Here is an 18,594-nt window from a genome sequence, read left to right on the forward strand (position 1 = left end):
AGTGACCTCCCTTTTCATGAGAATTGGTCCAACTTCCCCAAAAAAGTGACAGACTCCTCTGTGTGAAGGCGACAGGTACTCCAAAGAGATAATACAATTTTCGAAAAACCCTAGATAGGTAAATATTTTGTCACGTCCCCCATTCGGTGTGAGTCCACCTTTTAACCCTCACCATTACGGGACTGCAGTGCTCACAGCGGTTGTAGCATTATCAGTGAAAACTGGGGGGGGGTAGAGAGTCATACTCAGTCTCAGCCTATAAATAGCACAGCCTCAGACTGGACAGAAGAAGCAGCCAAGAGCTGCGTTTACCTCACACCCTAGGCTAGATTTACTAAACTGCGGGTTTGAAAAAGTGGAGATGTTGTCTATAGCAACCAATCAGATTCTAGTTATCATTCATTTAGTACATTCTACAAAATGACAGCTGATTGGTTGCTATAGGCAACATCTCCACAGTTTAGTAAATCTAGCCGCCTGTATTAGCTACTTGAGTATAAAGCTGGGTACACGCTACAGAAAATGACTGCAAATGCGATTTCTGCAACGATTTTACCAACGGCTGAGAGTCCGGATGATCATGCAGATTAATGCGTACACACCTACACGATTTACCATCAGATCTGTGCTCTTCATCTCTCATAACCATTTTCTGAAAAGATCCTGACTCTGTACACTCTACAGATATCTGCCTACACTGCTGGCCATGAGTGTGTACTCACTGCCACATTCGCCCGACATCGTTCCGTCGCTGATCGGGATATTTAGAAAGTTTCGAAAACCAAATCAAGCGATACAATGTGTTCTGGTGCGATAAAACATGATTGTGGGAGCGTGCACACTAATGTGATATCTGACCTAACAGTCGTTTATCGTGTGATCTGCATGATACTCGCATGAAATTACTGTAGTGTGTACCCAGCTTAAGCCAGTATTCTATAATCTGCCATAAAAGGCTTAGTGTCATCCCTTCCCGAAAAAGGCTTATTGCAGAGACATTTAGATAATATAATTGCATGATATGATCATTTATATTATACCTAGAGTTCATAACTAACAAAAAAGGCTCATTTCCAAAAAATGCTGATGTGCGGCAGAAATATCCCATGAGTTACAGCACTGGTGGAACATTAAAGAAAACGTGTGCAGTGAGGTATCGAACACGGATATGTGATATAACCACGGCTGCGTAAAAACGGTTCTAAAGATGTCCAGCCAATCAGATAAGACGCTTGTGGGACGTTAAGCTGTCGGGAAGGTGTAACCTGCACCCTTGTCAGTTGCTCTATAAAAGGAACACGTTACATATATTTAGAAGTAACCAGTGCGCTACGGCACTGGATAATCAGAGGAACGAGAGCTATAAAAGAAGAAAATTTCGAGTCAAGAAGTGAAATATTTATAAAAAAAACAAAATGTTCAGCTGTAAATAAAATCGACATTTTGATAAGAAACTTGATCGGTGGCAGAAGAGCTGGTCAGAGGCCTTCAGCAGAGCCGACGCCTGATTCTGATGTGTCTTTGGATGTCGGTGGGAGAGACATCCGCGGTATCGCTATGACAGCGTGTCTTAGATTGGACCATGGGTGGGACGCTCTGTGTATCCCCGGAGCTCAGTATTCGTCTTTGAAGGGATATTCTGGGTGATCGCTCCACCTGGAAGTAACACAACGTTATCAAAACTCCTTCACTGCCCAACGTGTCTCCTCGTATCATAGTATAGTCTGTGCAAAACAAGTTCAATTAGCTGTAATGATTTGTGTACAGCACTGGCCTGAATCATTAATGAGTGTAAAGGTTGTATTGTGTGTAAATTTGAGAACTGGCTCATACGCCAAAGAACGAAGTGACGTCCAGTTGATCTTGGAGTGCAGTCTACGAATTCTTGGGCAGAATGTGGAGGGTACTGGGCGTATGCCCGTAGTCAGTGTACAATAAGAGTGTGCCAAGCTCGAATGCATGCAGCAGCATCTGATTTAGGCTCTGGGCATCTCTTAGATACGTGTTTTTCTGTTGTATCATTTGCACCAGCTACAGGTCGGGTGTAAGTGCCCATTACTAGGGATGATGGCTGTGTATGCATGCTATAACATGTGTTTGTAATCAGGAGCAACTGTAAGAATTAATTTTAGACCTTATATCCTAAAGTAAAACACCTTTTTAATGTTTATTTTTCTGTGTGTTCTTTTGTGACTTTATATTCCACACCTGTATTGGACGTACCCTGCAGTGTATTGTCTGTTAGAGTAGAGCTCCTTGTTGAATACAAACGTGTATATATCCCATGTACGTGCATTTGGAAAATAAACGCACAATGCGTTTCTTTTTGTGTTGCTTAATGAATCAGGCCCTACATGTATAATTCTTTGTATTGATGAGGAGTATAAAGTGGCAATTTTGATTTCAGAGGATGCAAACATTCCCCCCTTCTCAATGAAAATTTTGCCTTTGCCCCTGTTGGTGGGCGGGGGGGGGGGGGGGGGGTGTAAACTCACATTAATAACTCCACGTAGCGAATGTTTTTATTCAGAGCCTCAATGTCCTTCATTTCCTCATCAGTTAGACAGAAGTCAAAAATCTGAGTATTTAAAGAAGAAAACGTATCAAATAGTTAAATTCACAGCAGAAATTATTTTCCAACACAATGTTATCACTTGTTTACATGCCTTAATAGCTGTCACTGATATAAACCAACACTATACAGTGACAACAAAGCTGTTTTCATGACAACAGAATGTATTGTATGAGCTCAAGTAAATCATTATCAGCCCTGATCATATTCCAACCTACAAATAGTAGTTGTAATCCAGTAATGTATTGTGATGATGTTGCGTTTTACTCTGAAGCCGTGTAAATATCTTTAATAATCTGCTTTGGCAACAAAGGCCCTTCCTCTCTCAGGATGCAGCCAAAACCATCATCCATGCTCTCATCATTTCCTGTCTGGATTACTGTAACCTTCTCCTTACTGGCCTCCCCCACTCCCATCTCGCCCCTCTTCGCTCTATTCTTAATGTGTCTGCAAGACTTATCTTTGTTTCTCGCCGCTCCTCCTCTGCTTCCCCTCTCTGCCTGGCCTTACACTGGCTCCCCGTCCCCTACAGAATCCTCTTTAAACTCATCACCGAGTTTACTACAAGACCCTCTTCCATTCCACTGCCCCTTATATCTCTAACCTCCTCTCCATCCACACTCCTGCCCGTTCCCTGCGTTCGGCTAATGACTGTCGCCTCTCCTTGGTACTGATTACCTCCACCCCACGCCAGAATTCAAGATTTCTCCCATGCTGCCCCCCCTGACAACTTCCCTTCCTCCATCCATCTGTCTGTCCCCTAATCTGAGCACCTTCAAACGGGCTCTCAAAACCCATCTTTTCCTCAAGGCCATCCAGCCATCCACCTAACCTTCCCCTGTCTAGTTCTCCTCCCCTCCCACTTTCCTGTCTCCTCTTATGCTTGATGCCCTCTACTGACTCCTCTCGTGCTTCCTGTCTGTTTTCCCTACCGTTAGTTTATAAGCTCTGACGAGCAGGGTCCTCTTCCCTTCTGTCTCAATTCCATTCCTTCTACACCACTGTACTTGCTCTGCCTGAAGATACTAAAGTCTTGGTTACACTCGTTTTACTCTGTACTGTTGTACCCTGGTATACTGTCTGTATTGTATTTTTGTATTTTGTACGGCGCTGCGGATACCTTGTGGCGCCATATAACTAAATAATAATAAATAATAATAATAAAAGGGAATGTGACTTGTTGCCTCTTACTGTATGCTCCAACACACAGAAAGAAATTTATTTGGCTTAAATTTCCTTTAACATCTCATTAAGATTTGTACTTTCCCACCTGGAAATTCTCTCTGATCCGTTCTGGATTAAAGCTCTTTGGAATGACCACAACCCCTCTCTGGCTGTTGAAACGTAATGCCACTTGAGCCGACGTCTTGCCGTACTTTCTGCCGATGGCGTTCAAAGTAGGGTCCTGCAGAAGAGGCGGGGAGGAGACATTCACCCTACATGGATAAAAGGAAAATAAAAAGAGAGAAAATCTCATTCCCAATCCCCTTTATTATAACAGAAGAAATACGGATAGATTACAACTCCATATGTACAGTTATTAAACCACTTTGTAGCACATGTATCAAGCTGCGAGTTTCCTGCGGGTTTGAAAAGTGGAGGTATTGCCTATAGCAACCAATCAGATTCTAGCTGTCATTTTGTTGAATGTTCTAAATAAATGATAACTAGACTCTCATTGGCTGTTGTGGGCAACATCTCCACTTTTCAAACCCTCAGCTTGCTACATTTACCCCTTAAGTTTGTTAACATGTACTTAGCCACATTTACTTATCTGAACATGTAACAAATAAAAAAAAGGGGACATGACAGCTGTTCACAGATATTCTGACAATACGAAATAATAGTTCTCAGGAGACAAATTCCTCCTTGCCTGTGTAATACTACCATAATATTACCACAATGCAACAGGAATGTTACTGGTTTGCAAATTATCTTATTATCAATTGGTGAAAATGAATGATAACAGAAGGTGCAGCGTTCCCTTTTAAAATACAACACATTTGGATTGCCAGGTAATGCATTTTCCAAACTCAATAGAGAAATTGCTTCAATTTAATAAGTGAAAGGCAGTGCCCAGTCACAACCACTAGGTGGGGCTGTGCGCTGCCATTTGTAAAATGCAGTTAATAAGGTTTACTGACCTCTGCAGGTGGTATGATGGTACTGCACTCTTCAACTCAAGCTAATATTAATATAGAGCCGACAGGCTCATTTACAAACTTCAAGAATTACGGACTCGCACAGCCAAGCGCATTTCAAGATGGTCATTGGAACTACATTTGCATGTAGGTACAGCTGTAAAATTATTATTTTCTGCAGAACCATCATCATCATCATTATTTATTTATAGCGCCAGCAAATTCCGTAGCGCTTTACAATTGAGAACCAACGTTAATAAAACAATACTGGGTAATACATACAGACAGAGAGGTAAGAGAACCCTGCTCGCAAGCTTACAATCTATAGGACAATGGGAGTTTGAAATACAAGGGCATGTGCTACATCATATTGCAGACTGGACCAGCTAGAATGCAAAGGTAAAAGTATTGAGTGGGCTGTGTGTGTTGCAATGTTGGTCAGAGGGTTGTTGTCTTGTGTTAGCTGTGTAGAGGGTGGCAATAGGGTAACCTAGAGAGGTTAAGATGGTGGTTGAGGAATACTATAAGCTTGTCTGAAGAGGTGGGTTTTCAGAGAACGCTTGAAGGTTTGAAGACTAGAGGAAAGTGTTAATGTGCGAGGGAGGGAATACTCATCTTCCTCATTGACACTCAGCAGACGATATGATCAGCCCAACTCCTGATTTAACCCCCCCCCCCTGCCTCCCACAGAAGCCACCCTCTTAGCCCACAAATCTATCTGCGTGTGATGTGATAAATTACCCTTAGTGACCACCCCTGAATTATATGTTAAAAATCATTTTAAAATAACTTTAACCACATATACACTATACATTGTTACGCCCCAATTAATAGTTTTTTACATGTGTATATCTGCAGTAAAGCGGCTGATCGCTGCTCACCATGACTCATCGCGGCACGTCCCGATCGGACTGTAGCCCACAATGACTATTTCGTGCTTCCGGCATAACTCCAGTAACTTCGGCTGGGTGAAGTAAGGATGGCATTCAACCTGCGCCAACAAACAGACAGTGTAAGTGAAGCGCAGTGTACGTCATACAATCCCCGCACACAGCGGCGGCAGCCATTATAAGGGGCGGATCCGTCCTCTCCACCGGGCACGAGGACAAAAGCGATGTCACCAATCCCTGGTGAATAAATAGGCTGCGTTCTCACGGACGTTGGCTCAGTCCACAAGATAGCTGCCCCCACTGTGGACGGTGGGCATTGTAAAAGGGAATCCGATGACGGTAACGAATAAGAGCAGTTTTTAATTATATGAACTGTAGATTTCCGTATAAAACAAAACACTCCAACACTGCGTCAGTCACCACTCGAAATTGGGGCCTGTAAGTCTGAGCAGACCTTTAAATTCCCAGGTTGTCCAAACAGACCTCTCTATATTGCATGTGTGTAAGTATAAAATGTATTTTCCAAATATATTAGTTACTTATTAACCCTTTCTGACCACAGTGCACAGATTAACATCATTAACCTTGGTTTTGCCAGCCTTAGGCTGCAATGCCTTAATATCGCCTATGTCCGGTTATACGTCACATAAAGTACTTTTAAGTGGTACCCCTATACTCGGGAGAACTAGCCAATAAAATATTGGTGTAACATTCTAAGTTTGCACTAACTGGATCAAAGTAATTATATGAAGAATCAGGAAAAAAAAGTTTGTGTCCCTCACTTTTTTGTATGCATAATCTTTTTCTAAATAAAAGATATTTCATTATCATCGGTTATTTATATAGCGCCACCAATTCCGCAGCGCTGTACAGAGAACTCATTCACATCAGTCCCTGCCCCATTGGGGCTTACAGTCTAAATTCCCTAACATACACACACACACACACACACAGAGACTAGGGTTAATTTTGATAGCAGCCAATGAACCTACTGGTATGTTTTTGGAGTGTGGGAGGAAACCGGAGCACCCGGAGGAAACCCATGCAAACACGGGGAGAACATACAAACTCCACACAGATAAGGCCATGGTCGGGAATTGAACTCATGACCCCAGTGCTGTGAGGCAGAAGTGCTAACCACTAGGCCACTGTGCTGCCTCGTTTATTAAACATCTATTTATTTTTTGGGGAAAGTACTATATCCAGAAGTTTTTGCTGGATTTACCAAAGCCCTCGGGGACTGTGATGGCCATTTATTTCAAGAAAGTTTTTTTCGTAATGGATTTTTATTTTTTGGGGGATGGGGATTCATTTATCTATTTGTGGAGTGTGATGGTGCTTCAAACATGGTTACAAAAATTCATTTTCATTCATTCTGATAATATAATGAAAAAGTTTACATTCTGCTCAGATAATGATTATTTTACGCAATGGTGGAAACAAATTGGCCAAGATCCTATACTAACAGCAGTAAATAATATAATAGTAGGAAGAATATAAGAAAACAATTTCTAATTAAAGAACGGGATGTTTGGGAATAATATAACTCTATACTGGACAGACCGAGGCCGCCCACGTCATCACGTATGAATAATGCATGATGTGTTTATTTGGTCCTAGTGACTGAGAATAAGTTTCACCCACCCCAGTCGCTAGGATTAAATCACTCATACGGTTACTGTCCGGCCGTCTCACCTGGTTGCTGGTGGGTTTGTATTTCAGTCCCGGCTTGTTCAGAATCAGCTCCAGCTGCCGGCGGTTAAAATTTGAGACCCCCAAAGATTTCACCAGTCCGGCGTCCTTACACTTCTCTAAAGCCTGCAAGACACAAATATAGGTCTTTACCAAATCTCAGTGACCGAGACATTTCTGTGTATGCCGATCATTACATAAAAACATTAACAGTACAATCAGGATGAAAGCCTAATTATAATGTACAGCTATTGACACGCACCATTCTTGAGAAAGAAACAGCTGTAAAACACCGTAGGGATTAATGACATGAGTGTGGGCTATCCCGTGGGTTGAAGATCTTATGACACTGATCTGAAGGACAATACATTGAAAGCTGGCTGACTTCCAGCAGTGGGATTATATAACAGGATGATTCTCAGGCCTACTCAGCTCCAGGCAGCTCACGGGTTGTTCACACTCAGTAATATTCACACCCCCCAGAGCATGATGCAGACTTGTGAAAAGGTGAATATAGAGGCGATAACACAAAGTAACTGTAACTTTATGTAATGTCTGTTAAAAGATCTTTATATTGTGTGTCAGGTCCTCTGAATGTATAAATGTCTTGTACTGCTCCCTAACTGCACAGAAAAACATTTTTGTTTATACATTAACACACTGTCAATCGGCAATTACGCCCGACCTGTAGCTGGTTGCAGGTGGTACGGCTAAAAATCATGTACCTGAGAGAAGCCCAGAGTTTGAATCTGATGGATGTCCGTGAGCTTGACCTTGGCTCGCTCTTACTGTACACTGCCAACGAGTATACGCTGCTTCACCTCCGCGGACTGTCGGAAGCATCATCTGCATTCAAAGATGAATCGCATGCACTTTGGTTCAGAGTCCGTTACTAAGCATGCGCAAAGCTATATCATGCAAGATACAGCGTGTAACGGGACTTACGTCCGCGAATGAATGGGGCCCAAGTTGAGCGACCACAGTGTTTCAGTCTATTACTTTACCATGGTATAAGAGGTCCGAATGGTTCAGTGCCAAGAATCTGGATTAACTGCATAGGCAAACCGAGGAAGGGGGGTTCCTAGTGCCTGCAAACCCCCCTCCAAGCCTGGGCACTGTATCATTGAGGTGGCTGGACCCTGCCCCAGCTTCACACGGCTCTGCTTGAAAAAGTAGAGCTGCGTGCACCTAATAATAGTGCACGCAGCATTGCCCATGTATATTATGGGGATAGGAAGAATTGGAGAGCAGGCAAGCACTGTCTAAAATTATAGCCACACCCCCATGCATGCTGGTCACGCCCACTGGCGGCGTGGTGTGGAAACCCCCCCTCTACAAATCCTGCGTTTGCCCCTGGACTGATTCATTGATTTTCCAGCTGTTCCATCGGTCTGTGTTCCAGCTCCACCCGTGTTCCATTTAACCAAAATTGTTTCCAATGCAAATCAGCTGTGGTCACACGAAATCCACAGTGCAACAAAACCATTCACTCGCCGATATTACAAACAGACTGGTGGATATAAGCATACAACTCATTCATTTATCTTCATCCCCTTACCTCCCATGTAGCGCACAGATCCGTCTCGTGATACAGGAACTTTCCATTTTCATCCCGTGGGTAGATTTCATCCCCCGGCTGTGAAAGATATCAAACTTAGACTGTAGCGCAGATTGTGGATTCATTGTTGGGTAAAAACAATCTTAACTAGTAACATTACCATAAGGCTGGTCTTCCCAGGGAGATTATATATATATATATATATATATATATATATATTTTTAGACAGAGCAAAGTTGAGGGGGGCATATGAACATGACTGCGATGAGAGGAGACCACCTGTGTTTTGAGGTCATCACGTGACTGCGACCCCCCGTTTTTAAGTAGGAATTCAAAAGACACTAAAACGACTGCGGACATATTCTAGAGAGGCCTCGGCGTAGTGTTTACCCGCAACTAAAGAATTATATATTCTAGGCACAAGAAAGGCTGAAACTGCAAAGTGTAACCCAGAGATTCCCCATCTGTACAATGCAGAATAATAGTTTACGTTTGACATAGTGGGAGGCCTTAGGGGGGGGTTTCCACACCACGCCGCCAGTGGGCGTGACCAGGGTAGGAATAGTTAGCACAGATTAGCGAGCGCTTTACCTTAAAGGCCATCGGCAGTTCGACTATATACAAATCCACGTAGTCCAGCCCTAATGTCTTCAATGTTTTCTCTAATGTGGGCTGGACAAGTTCTGGAGGATGACATGTGTTCCAAAGCTAAAACAAGAGGGATAAAAAAAAATAAGTGAGTTAATATTATTTTCCAAATGCAACAGTTGGTTCTACAAACGTAATCTTTATGGGTTTTTTTGCAAAAATTGTTTAAATGAAGCTTTTGTTTAGTAGACAACTCAACGAAAACATGCTGCAATGCCAAATTTACTGGTCATAAGAATGTAACCTGGCAGTGCACTAAGAATCAGGGGCATCACAGAGGTACAGCAGAGGCATCCATCTTGTAGGCTAAACCAATAGAAATCCACCTATCAATTGTGCCTCAGTGATGTCACCGGTTCCTAGTGACTGGATAGGCTGCATTCTCAGTGATGTCACTGGTTCCTAGTGACTGGATAGGCTACATACTCAGTGATATCACTGGTTCCTAGTGAATGGATAGGCTGCACTCTCAGTGATGTCACTGGTTCCTAGTGACTGGATAGGCTGCACTCTCAGTGATGTCACTGGTTCCTAGTGACTGGATAGGCTGCACTCTCAGTGATGTCACTGGTTCCTAGTGAATGGATAGGCTGCAGTCTCAGTGATGTCACTGGTTCCTAGTGAATGGATAGGCTGCAGTCTCAGTGAGGTCACTGGTTCCTAGTGAATGGATAGGCTACATACTCAGTGATATCACTGGTTCCTAGTGAATGGATAGGCTGCACTCTCAGTGATGTCACTGGTTCCTAGTGAATGGATAGGCTGCAGTCTCAGTGATGTCACTGGTTCCTAGTGAATGGATAGGCTACATACTCAGTGATATCACTGGTTCCTAGTGAATGGATAGGCTGCACTCTCAGTGATGTCGCTGGTTCCTAGTAAAGTGATAGGCTGCAATCTCAGTGATGTCACTGGTTCCTAGTAAATGGATAGGCTGCATTCTTAGTGATGTCACTGGTTCCTAGTGACTGGATAGGCTGCATTCTCAGTGATGTCACTGGTTCCTAGTAAATGGATAGGCTGCATTCTTAGTGATGTCACTGGTTCCTAGTAAATGGATAGGCTGCATTCTTAGTGATGTCACTGGTTCCCAGTGACTGGATAGGCTGCATTCTCAGTGATGTCACTGGTTCCTAGTGAATGGATAGGCTGCACTCTCAGTGATGTCACTGTCTTAATGTGTGTATTTAAAATAGCTTGTCATGCTGTGTAAAATCAAAGGACACTTGTCTGAAAGATACAATTTATACAAGATACTATTTATTAACTTACTTACAGTCCTTGTTATTAAATCGCGACTATAAGCGTTACATTAATAAATAGGCCCCATGATTTGAATTGAATAAAAGACTGACGAGTAACAGTAACAAAATACATATGTACAATTCTTAGATATTCAAGATAAGAGTCGTAGTCTATGGAGAACCACTCGTTCCTGTGCACAACATATTTTCATATTTCGTGTTGATAAACCGCTAATTTAAACTGCAAATGGCCACCAGGAGGCTCACATTGGTTGTGAGGTTGTAGAGGGTAACAATATGCTGTGTGGGTGACAGCTTAGCGGTTGGAGTTTGGGCTTCCAACCCAAAAAAACCCCAACAATATTCATACTCTGTCCTGGCGGGGGAGAGTATTATCCTGGGCTCTGCCATTACGGGGATTAAATAGTCCACCTGGGGGAGAGAGAGTCGCCTACGTGTCACATACCCCCCCAACCCACAACAGACCACTTTCACATGCGTCTGACCCAATGTTGATGGAATGTGGGGGATGGGGCGGGGTAGATGAACGATTGGGGGTATGGTCTCGTAACTTGGTGGCACCAGTTGATATTTTTCCCATGAAGAGTTTTGGAAGGATAAAGGATTCTACATCTTATCCTACAAATTAGTTCTGAGACATCAACGTACCCCACATTGCCTCACAATGTACTCCCCACTGGGGGGCTTGAAGCACCCCCACACTGTTATACAGTATTCCAGGTAATACCACATGGTCCTAGGTGTCCTCAGATAATAGTTACTGACCGTGCCACCTCCTGGCTACTACACAAAATTGTACAAAATATTAATAAAGCCGCTCTGAAACCGAAATGCTGTCATGGGCATTCTCTTCTTTACCCCCTTCTTATATACCCCAATCATGGTAATTCCCACAAACCTACTGAGCCCATAATGTATGGAGGTTGGCGTCTCTGGCTGGGTCCAGTGGACCAACATTATAGGCTTCCAGGGATCAGAGCTCCATACTTTATAGTATAAAGGGGATCCCAAACTTTCTCAGTTCAAGGTCTCCATAATTTTTTCAAGGCACCTTTAAACCAAAATAATTACCAAGTAGTCCCTCGCCTTGCTTACCACCGGCCCTGGCCCCGGGACCCCTGTGAGGTCTCCGCGGCACCCGAGGGAGCCGGGGCATACAGTTTTGGAACCACTGCTTTATACTTTCTTACAGGAAACAGACATTAAAAACCCCACAACATATAGATAAAATATAAGTGATATTGCTCCAGTGCACTTTTGGCGATCACCAGTACAGAAACGATCTAAGCGCTTATGTTAAAACATCCCTTGGATATTACTGAGCTACAAATTGGTCAAACAACCAACCAAATCCCAGAGGCCCATAAATCATACAGTTTATAATTCACATTTCACATAAGTGAAAAGGGAAATGTTCTGGGAGAACATTGCTCAGAAACCGCTTGGCTATTTCTATCTGTGGACGGAAGCCATAAAACGGAGCCAGGAGGGGTCTGGTTTGCTCCAAAGTTCCTGGAAATACAGGAGAACCTGCCACAGCTCCGTAGGACCAGGAGTCCTTCCAACCAAGAAGTGTTGTGTTCTCCGACTTGGAAACTTCTACCAGGAGAACAGTCAATTACTCATCAGTTTACTGAAAGTTTTCTCAAGTTGCAAATAACAGAAGTAAATCATGAGGAAAAGTTAACTCGGCCAAGAACAAAACTACTTATTTTATTTTTAAAAGTTACTATTAATTTGAACGTATATAAAATTAGAAGTCTGGATCTTCAGTGTCACACTGAATTATACGCAACGAGGGTAGGGTGTATCTGACTTGTGGAACAAGCTATTGAGTGCATGGCTAATATTCTAGACTACGGTACTTACAACAGCTGGTTATATATTATAGGGGTGGGGTACGGAATAATAATGTTGATTATTCCAACAAGACTTGCCCCGACGTCTTGACACCGAAGGGCTCCTTCCCGACAGGACGACTGAAGGAATCGCGATGAACGAAGAAGCCGGCGCGAGCTGATGACATCACTTGCAACCGCAACACTGTTATCGGTGCTGTTAAGGGGGTCATCAACTCCTTCCAGACGGTTGACACATTATTTGTCCTGGAGCCTGGTCGGGAAGGAGCCCTTCGGTGTTAAGACGTTGGGGTAGTCAGCATCGATATGCTGACTACCACTGTATTATAGATTAAGATTCAATTGACAGACAAAGAGGGTATTATAGGGTCTGAGTCATTAAGGAGAGCAAAGCAAAATAATGGAGTAACTTTGCAACTGGGCAAAACCATGTTGCATTGGAGGGGGAGGTAAATTTAAAACATGGGGACAGATTTATAGCTGGGGTAGGGCATGTCCTAGATTAACTTTAAATTTCAGTGTAAAAATAAAGTTATCAAATATTTGTGTGCTACATGAACAAAATTTCTTATGTGCACAATAATAAACTAATTTGCACCCCTTGCATTGTAACATGATTTGCCCAGTATCAAGTGTACTCCTTTTCTTTGCCTTGCTCTCGTCCGTGAGCCACTTCGCAGTGGAGATTTCTTTAAGATCTCCGCTCATTTTGGGGCGAGATGAAAAATGAGCAGAGATTACTGCCCCCTCTGGCTTTTCCAGAAACGGTTATTAGAAAGTAAGGTCTGTAATGTGTTTTGTATACGCTGAACAATTCTCTAACCTTTAAGCGCAGAGAATTGTATTCTATTAGAAACGTATTTCTCATCCGTACGCTATTTCAAAGGAACTCTATAAATGACGCTTTGGAGAAGGCAGCGTTTCTCGTTGTGTCAGCGCTCAGGATATGAACGCCGCTCCGCAGCAGTGACAAGGGTAGGAACTTAGTTTAAAATGTTCAACTCGACTTTAAAGACAAACATTAAATGTTATGTAGGTCGTGTCGGAGGGTGCTGTGCCAGCTTGGTATTTTCTACTGATGAGACATGGTACGACCCTTATTTCATTCAGAAAGAAGGTCGCTATTAAAATAGGTCATCCTTTCATACAATAACCCTGTCATAACATAGGAAATAGATTCCAGTGTCTGACCCTACATTAAGAGAGCGGATTGTTCAATTGGACCATGGAAAGTGTCTGTTATTTTTTATTCGTTACTAATCCCTACCCCAGGTGCCGCTTTGTGGGGCCCATTTAGCAAACTGCGGTGATGCAGATTTTTTTTAAATGCCGCAATGTATAAAAACATTAAATCTCGCAAAGGCAGCGAAACATTAACTCAGTTTCCCCAGTGATACCGGACAGGAGAGGCGAGGGTTAACCACTTCACCAAACCAGTCTCTGACTATATAGGCATGTGAGACGAAACTGAAAGCCCGCCAATTTAAAAAAGAAAAAGCAAAACAAAACATTATATACACGTCTGACGAAGTGCTATCGTGAAACGCGTAGGGTTGTCTTTTTGCACGCTGCGTTTCTGTCAATCACTGAACCCTGGTGGCGTTGTTTCGCCCAGTCCTATTGCAGCTTTCCATAAGAGATTCAGGTTCGGGTAAGCAACATTACTAGGCTTACTTGTTGACTGAATTTGGGCCTAATTGGAGACTGGCCTATGAGGATTTCTAATTACAGGTAAGCCTTATTTCATTTATTAATTGCAAGCAGTTTATATTGGAAAATATTTAATACATGGGGATATATTTAACAAAGTTCGGGTTTGAAAAAGTGGAGATGTTGCCTATAGCAACCAATCAGATTCTAGCTGACATTTATTTAGTACGTTCTACAAAATGACAGCTAGAATCTGATTGGTTGCTATAGGCACCATCTCCACTTTCTCAAACCCGCAGTTTAGTAAATATACCCCATGGTATATAATATATATATATATAAATAAAACAAAATAAGCGGGAGGGGGCGCCACATAGTATAATACTGTATGTAACAATACAGGCTGATGTGCCAAGTAGTAGAAATAAGTATCACCACGTGGGTACAGACACACAGGTTGAAGTGAATCAATAGAATAGGTGCACTCTGGAGTACCAGCACCAAGCAAATATAATATGCGTACCAGATATAAAATCTTTAAGGCTTATCTGTTAGTATCCTGTATCATCAAGAGCTCAGGTTTTGCTTCAAGTCAGTGTTGCCTCACACAGCGATGGGGGTACAGAGCTGGCACATCATATGTTCTCAGTAGTAACCAGAATTGCAAGATGAAAAACTCACATAGTGTGATACTGTATATCCACACATTTATTTTATAAAACAATATAGATTTACACTTACATAAAATACTTTGAAAAAGAACTTATCAGGGTATCTTTATAAAAAAGCCAAACCATTAGAAGCATCGATGGATACTGCTGGACTCAGTAGGCTCATCAACAAGCAGTCCTTGAGGACTGCTTGTTGATGAGCCTACTGAGTCCGCAGTATGTTGGTGAGCCTCCATCGATGCTTCGAATGGTTTGGCTTTTTTATAAAGCCAAACCATTAGACTTGAAGGTCCACAATGTGCATGAACAACCGTGGGTAGCGCATGCGCAGATCCATCTGTGTTAGTTAATGGCGGGAAGAGCAGGAAAGCGGCAGAGAGGGATCCGAAGATCCCTATCCTGTGCTGCTCTCTCCACAGGGCAGAATGGCTAACGCCATCTTCAGAGAGAGCAGGAGAGTGGAACAAGAGGTGAAGAGAGGGAGAAAGAGACCGCTTGGAGAGGAGTGGATGTTGCTGCCAGACTCCATGCCAGAGAGGAGCCATGCTGCCAATGGAAGCTGCAGATCAGAGGGATAATTAACAACCGATTGTTATATTACTTATTTACATTGACTGAGTATTGTATTACTGTTAGTTAGACAGGGAAGTGGTGAGGAGACCTCAAGATTTATTTGTAAAAACTCTTTTCTAGAACTATGTTTTAGTATCAAGGGTGCAATGCAGGGAGAGATAGACAGGGTCAAAAATATTAAGGTGAACGAGTGTGTAAAGGCCTAAAAGCAAAGCCTTTTCAGTGGAAAGCATTGCTAGTGTGAATTGTCATGCAGTTTACAGAGAGGAGACAGTAAGCTGCGCTAACATTTGTACATGTTTCTAAGATCTATGATTTATATTGCTCTGCTCAAAGTTAGGCTGAATGTGATAATAGTTTATGATCAATAGACGGTATTTAGGTGACTAGATTATTGTGCATGTTTTGTCAAGTTTACAGATAAATGGTTCAGAGGTACCTGTTAGTGCGATATAGTACAGGAGGTGGGGAGATATACAAACTGTGTTTAAGTATTCCAATACATTATACTGCTATCTTAGACTATTGCTCTGTTAATTCTTGTCCAAGGTTGAAAGTGTTTTCAGTGTTACAAATCTACCTATAAATTAGCCTTTTCTACGTTGAAATATATTATTTTATAACAAAACACAAATACTTTAGTGGCCCACGCAACCGCAAATAAACGTGACGGAGTGGCTTCTAAAGACCAGTCTGGACTATAAAGAGTTAATTTGTGTGTCTGAGGTGGTAAGTAGGTGGGTAGTCACCCTTTGGCGTTGCAGATTCACTTAACATTACCCAGCGAAGAGATTACCGAATCCTGCCTATGATGGAAGCACTGCGCAGAAGATACTACGATGATTTAGATTTGGTAATAGTACTCACGCTAGGGAATTGGAATGTCACACATATATATCATTAGAGATATTATTGGTTCAGCTCAGAAATTGTCTGCAACAAGGCGCCTCATCATCATCATCATCATCACCATTTATTTATATAGCGCCACTGATTCTGCAGCGCTGTACAGAGAACTCACTCACATCAGTCCCTGTCCCCATTGGAGCTTAGGGTCAATTTGCTAGCAGCAATTAACCTACCAGTATGTTTTTGGAGTGTGGGAGGAAACCAGAGCACCCGGAGGAAACCCACGCAAACATGGGGAGAACATACAAACTCCACACAGATAAGACCATGGTCGGGAATTGAACTCATGACCCCAGTGCTGTGAGGCAGAAGTGCTAACCACTTAGCCACCTTGCTGTCTCAGTGATATTGCTGCTTTTCTGAGTGCACAGGAGACATTATCATGGATATTGGTTCAGTCCCCCCAAAACTGTCTGCCTCTGCTGTGTAAAGCCGGAATGTGGACTTTAAATAAGGAATGTGTGATATTTTTCTATATAGGGGGTCATCGGGGTATCATTTCAGCAGTCTAAAGACATTAGAAACACTCTGCTGGGCACTTACTTTCCCGCAGTAGAAGATGTCTTCTCGTTTCACCTTCCCCTCTGCGATCTTATCTCTGATGGCCTGTCCCACCTCATGCTCGTTGTAATATACGTAGGCTCCATCAAAATGCCGGTATCCAATGTCTATGGCCAACTTTACCGATTCCAAACAGGTCCCTTTAGGGGTCTGAAAGATGAAGAACAGAGGTCATCAGAGGGCACAGATAGAGATATACATAGATATATACATTATAAACAAAAAAAAAACAATAATATACAGTTCACTATCTTTATCCGAGGTATATCGCTTGACATAGTAAGTTGTACATCTTCTTTGTGAGTCCCTCCTGGGAGAGTAAGCCATTCTCCCGATGGGGGGCTGCACGGCAGGATTTGACGCAAATTGCGTAATTTTGGCGCCGTCCTCCACTGCGACACGACGCGATCTTACTTCCTTATGGGGCCAAAATGCAGCGATTTGCGGCACCCAACCCCCTCTGCATTTGTACTACACCTACCCACCGTGATCTCCGGGAGGGGTGGAAGGAATAAATGGTAAGTATGTCATATTGTGGCCTCTCTTCTTTAGGAGGATAGTGACATCCTTGAGGTACGAGGTCTCACTTTCTGCCTCGTGCCGTCACTATTTCCTAGAGAACCGATCGGCTACGTTCCAAAGAATGTTGGGTCAACCAGCAACATTGGGGCAGCCAAGTTTTTAGTTATTTATTTATTTATTGATTTTAAATAATATTTATCTGTTTAAAATTTTTATTTTGAAAATGAAACATTTACTTATTTTTTTAAATTGAAGTGCAACTGAAATCTGTGCAGACCTGGGGTAGCGGCGAGTTAACCCTTAATGTTCCCGAGCAAGTTACGCCAGCAAAGCTCAGTTTAACATTTTTTCTCTCTGTGTTATTTTTTTTTTAGCTAAAATTACCGAACTGCTTATCGCAGAGATACATAAATTAGCCTTATCGCCACGTTCGAGACCTTAATGATAAATAGGCCCATTCATTTGTCACTTTATTAATAAAAGCAAAAAAAAACTGCAGGCAAACCGCTACATTGCTACTAGTAAACATCTACGTGACTTTATGGAATAAATTAGAATCAGGCCATTTAAGGGGAGAATAAAAAAAAAAAAAGGTCCGCAGGGTATTTACTAAACTCTAAATCAGATCAAACGTCTTGAGATTGTTCCATCTGCAGAACACAGCAAAATCATGTGGGTGAAAGTCACAGAGGTCAAAAAGTTCTCACAAAATCTATTGTAAGACTATATAATACAAGTATTGTGTATTGGACACTACCTCTCTCAGACACGGTGCCTTAGGAAAACTAAACTGGCTTTATTCATTTTGGACAAAAAAAAAAATAAAGCAAATGAATTTTAAACTGCAATAAAACACCATCAATCGAAATTTTAGATTGTATTTACTGTGAGGCCTCCTGACAGATGCAGTGTTATCATTTGGGTCTTATTTAAACCACATATAAATACCGTAATGACGACACAGACTAACAAGAAAACGCTGCAGCGAGACAGAGTAACTGAGCAGGTTAAAGATTTTCTTTTCTCTTTGCGAAATGAACTTTATACAACTATTTAAATGTTTTGATCAAAATATGAACTAAT

General features: G+C 42.3%; 1 protein-coding gene across 1 annotated transcript in view; it reads right to left on the reverse strand.

Moving 5' to 3' along the window:
- Window positions 1-1,383: 1,383 nt before the first annotated feature.
- Window positions 1,384-18,594, reverse strand: part of LOC142153152 (aldo-keto reductase family 1 member D1-like) — a 33,373-nt gene continuing 16,162 nt past the window's right edge. Inside the window, exons 2-9 of the mRNA XM_075210472.1 lie at window positions 16,972-17,139; window positions 9,445-9,561; window positions 8,854-8,931; window positions 7,299-7,421; window positions 5,595-5,704; window positions 3,843-4,008; window positions 2,496-2,578; window positions 1,384-1,656 (exon numbers count right to left, since the gene is read on the reverse strand). Coding sequence (XP_075066573.1) covers window positions 1,614-1,656; window positions 2,496-2,578; window positions 3,843-4,008; window positions 5,595-5,704; window positions 7,299-7,421; window positions 8,854-8,931; window positions 9,445-9,561; window positions 16,972-17,139 — 888 coding nt within the window. The 3' untranslated portion in view covers window positions 1,384-1,613. The remainder of the gene's footprint in view (window positions 1,657-2,495; window positions 2,579-3,842; window positions 4,009-5,594; window positions 5,705-7,298; window positions 7,422-8,853; window positions 8,932-9,444; window positions 9,562-16,971; window positions 17,140-18,594) is intronic.

The sequence above is a fragment of the Mixophyes fleayi genome, chromosome 4 (assembly GCF_038048845.1).
Source record: "Mixophyes fleayi isolate aMixFle1 chromosome 4, aMixFle1.hap1, whole genome shotgun sequence".
Taxonomy (NCBI): domain Eukaryota; kingdom Metazoa; phylum Chordata; class Amphibia; order Anura; family Limnodynastidae; genus Mixophyes; species Mixophyes fleayi.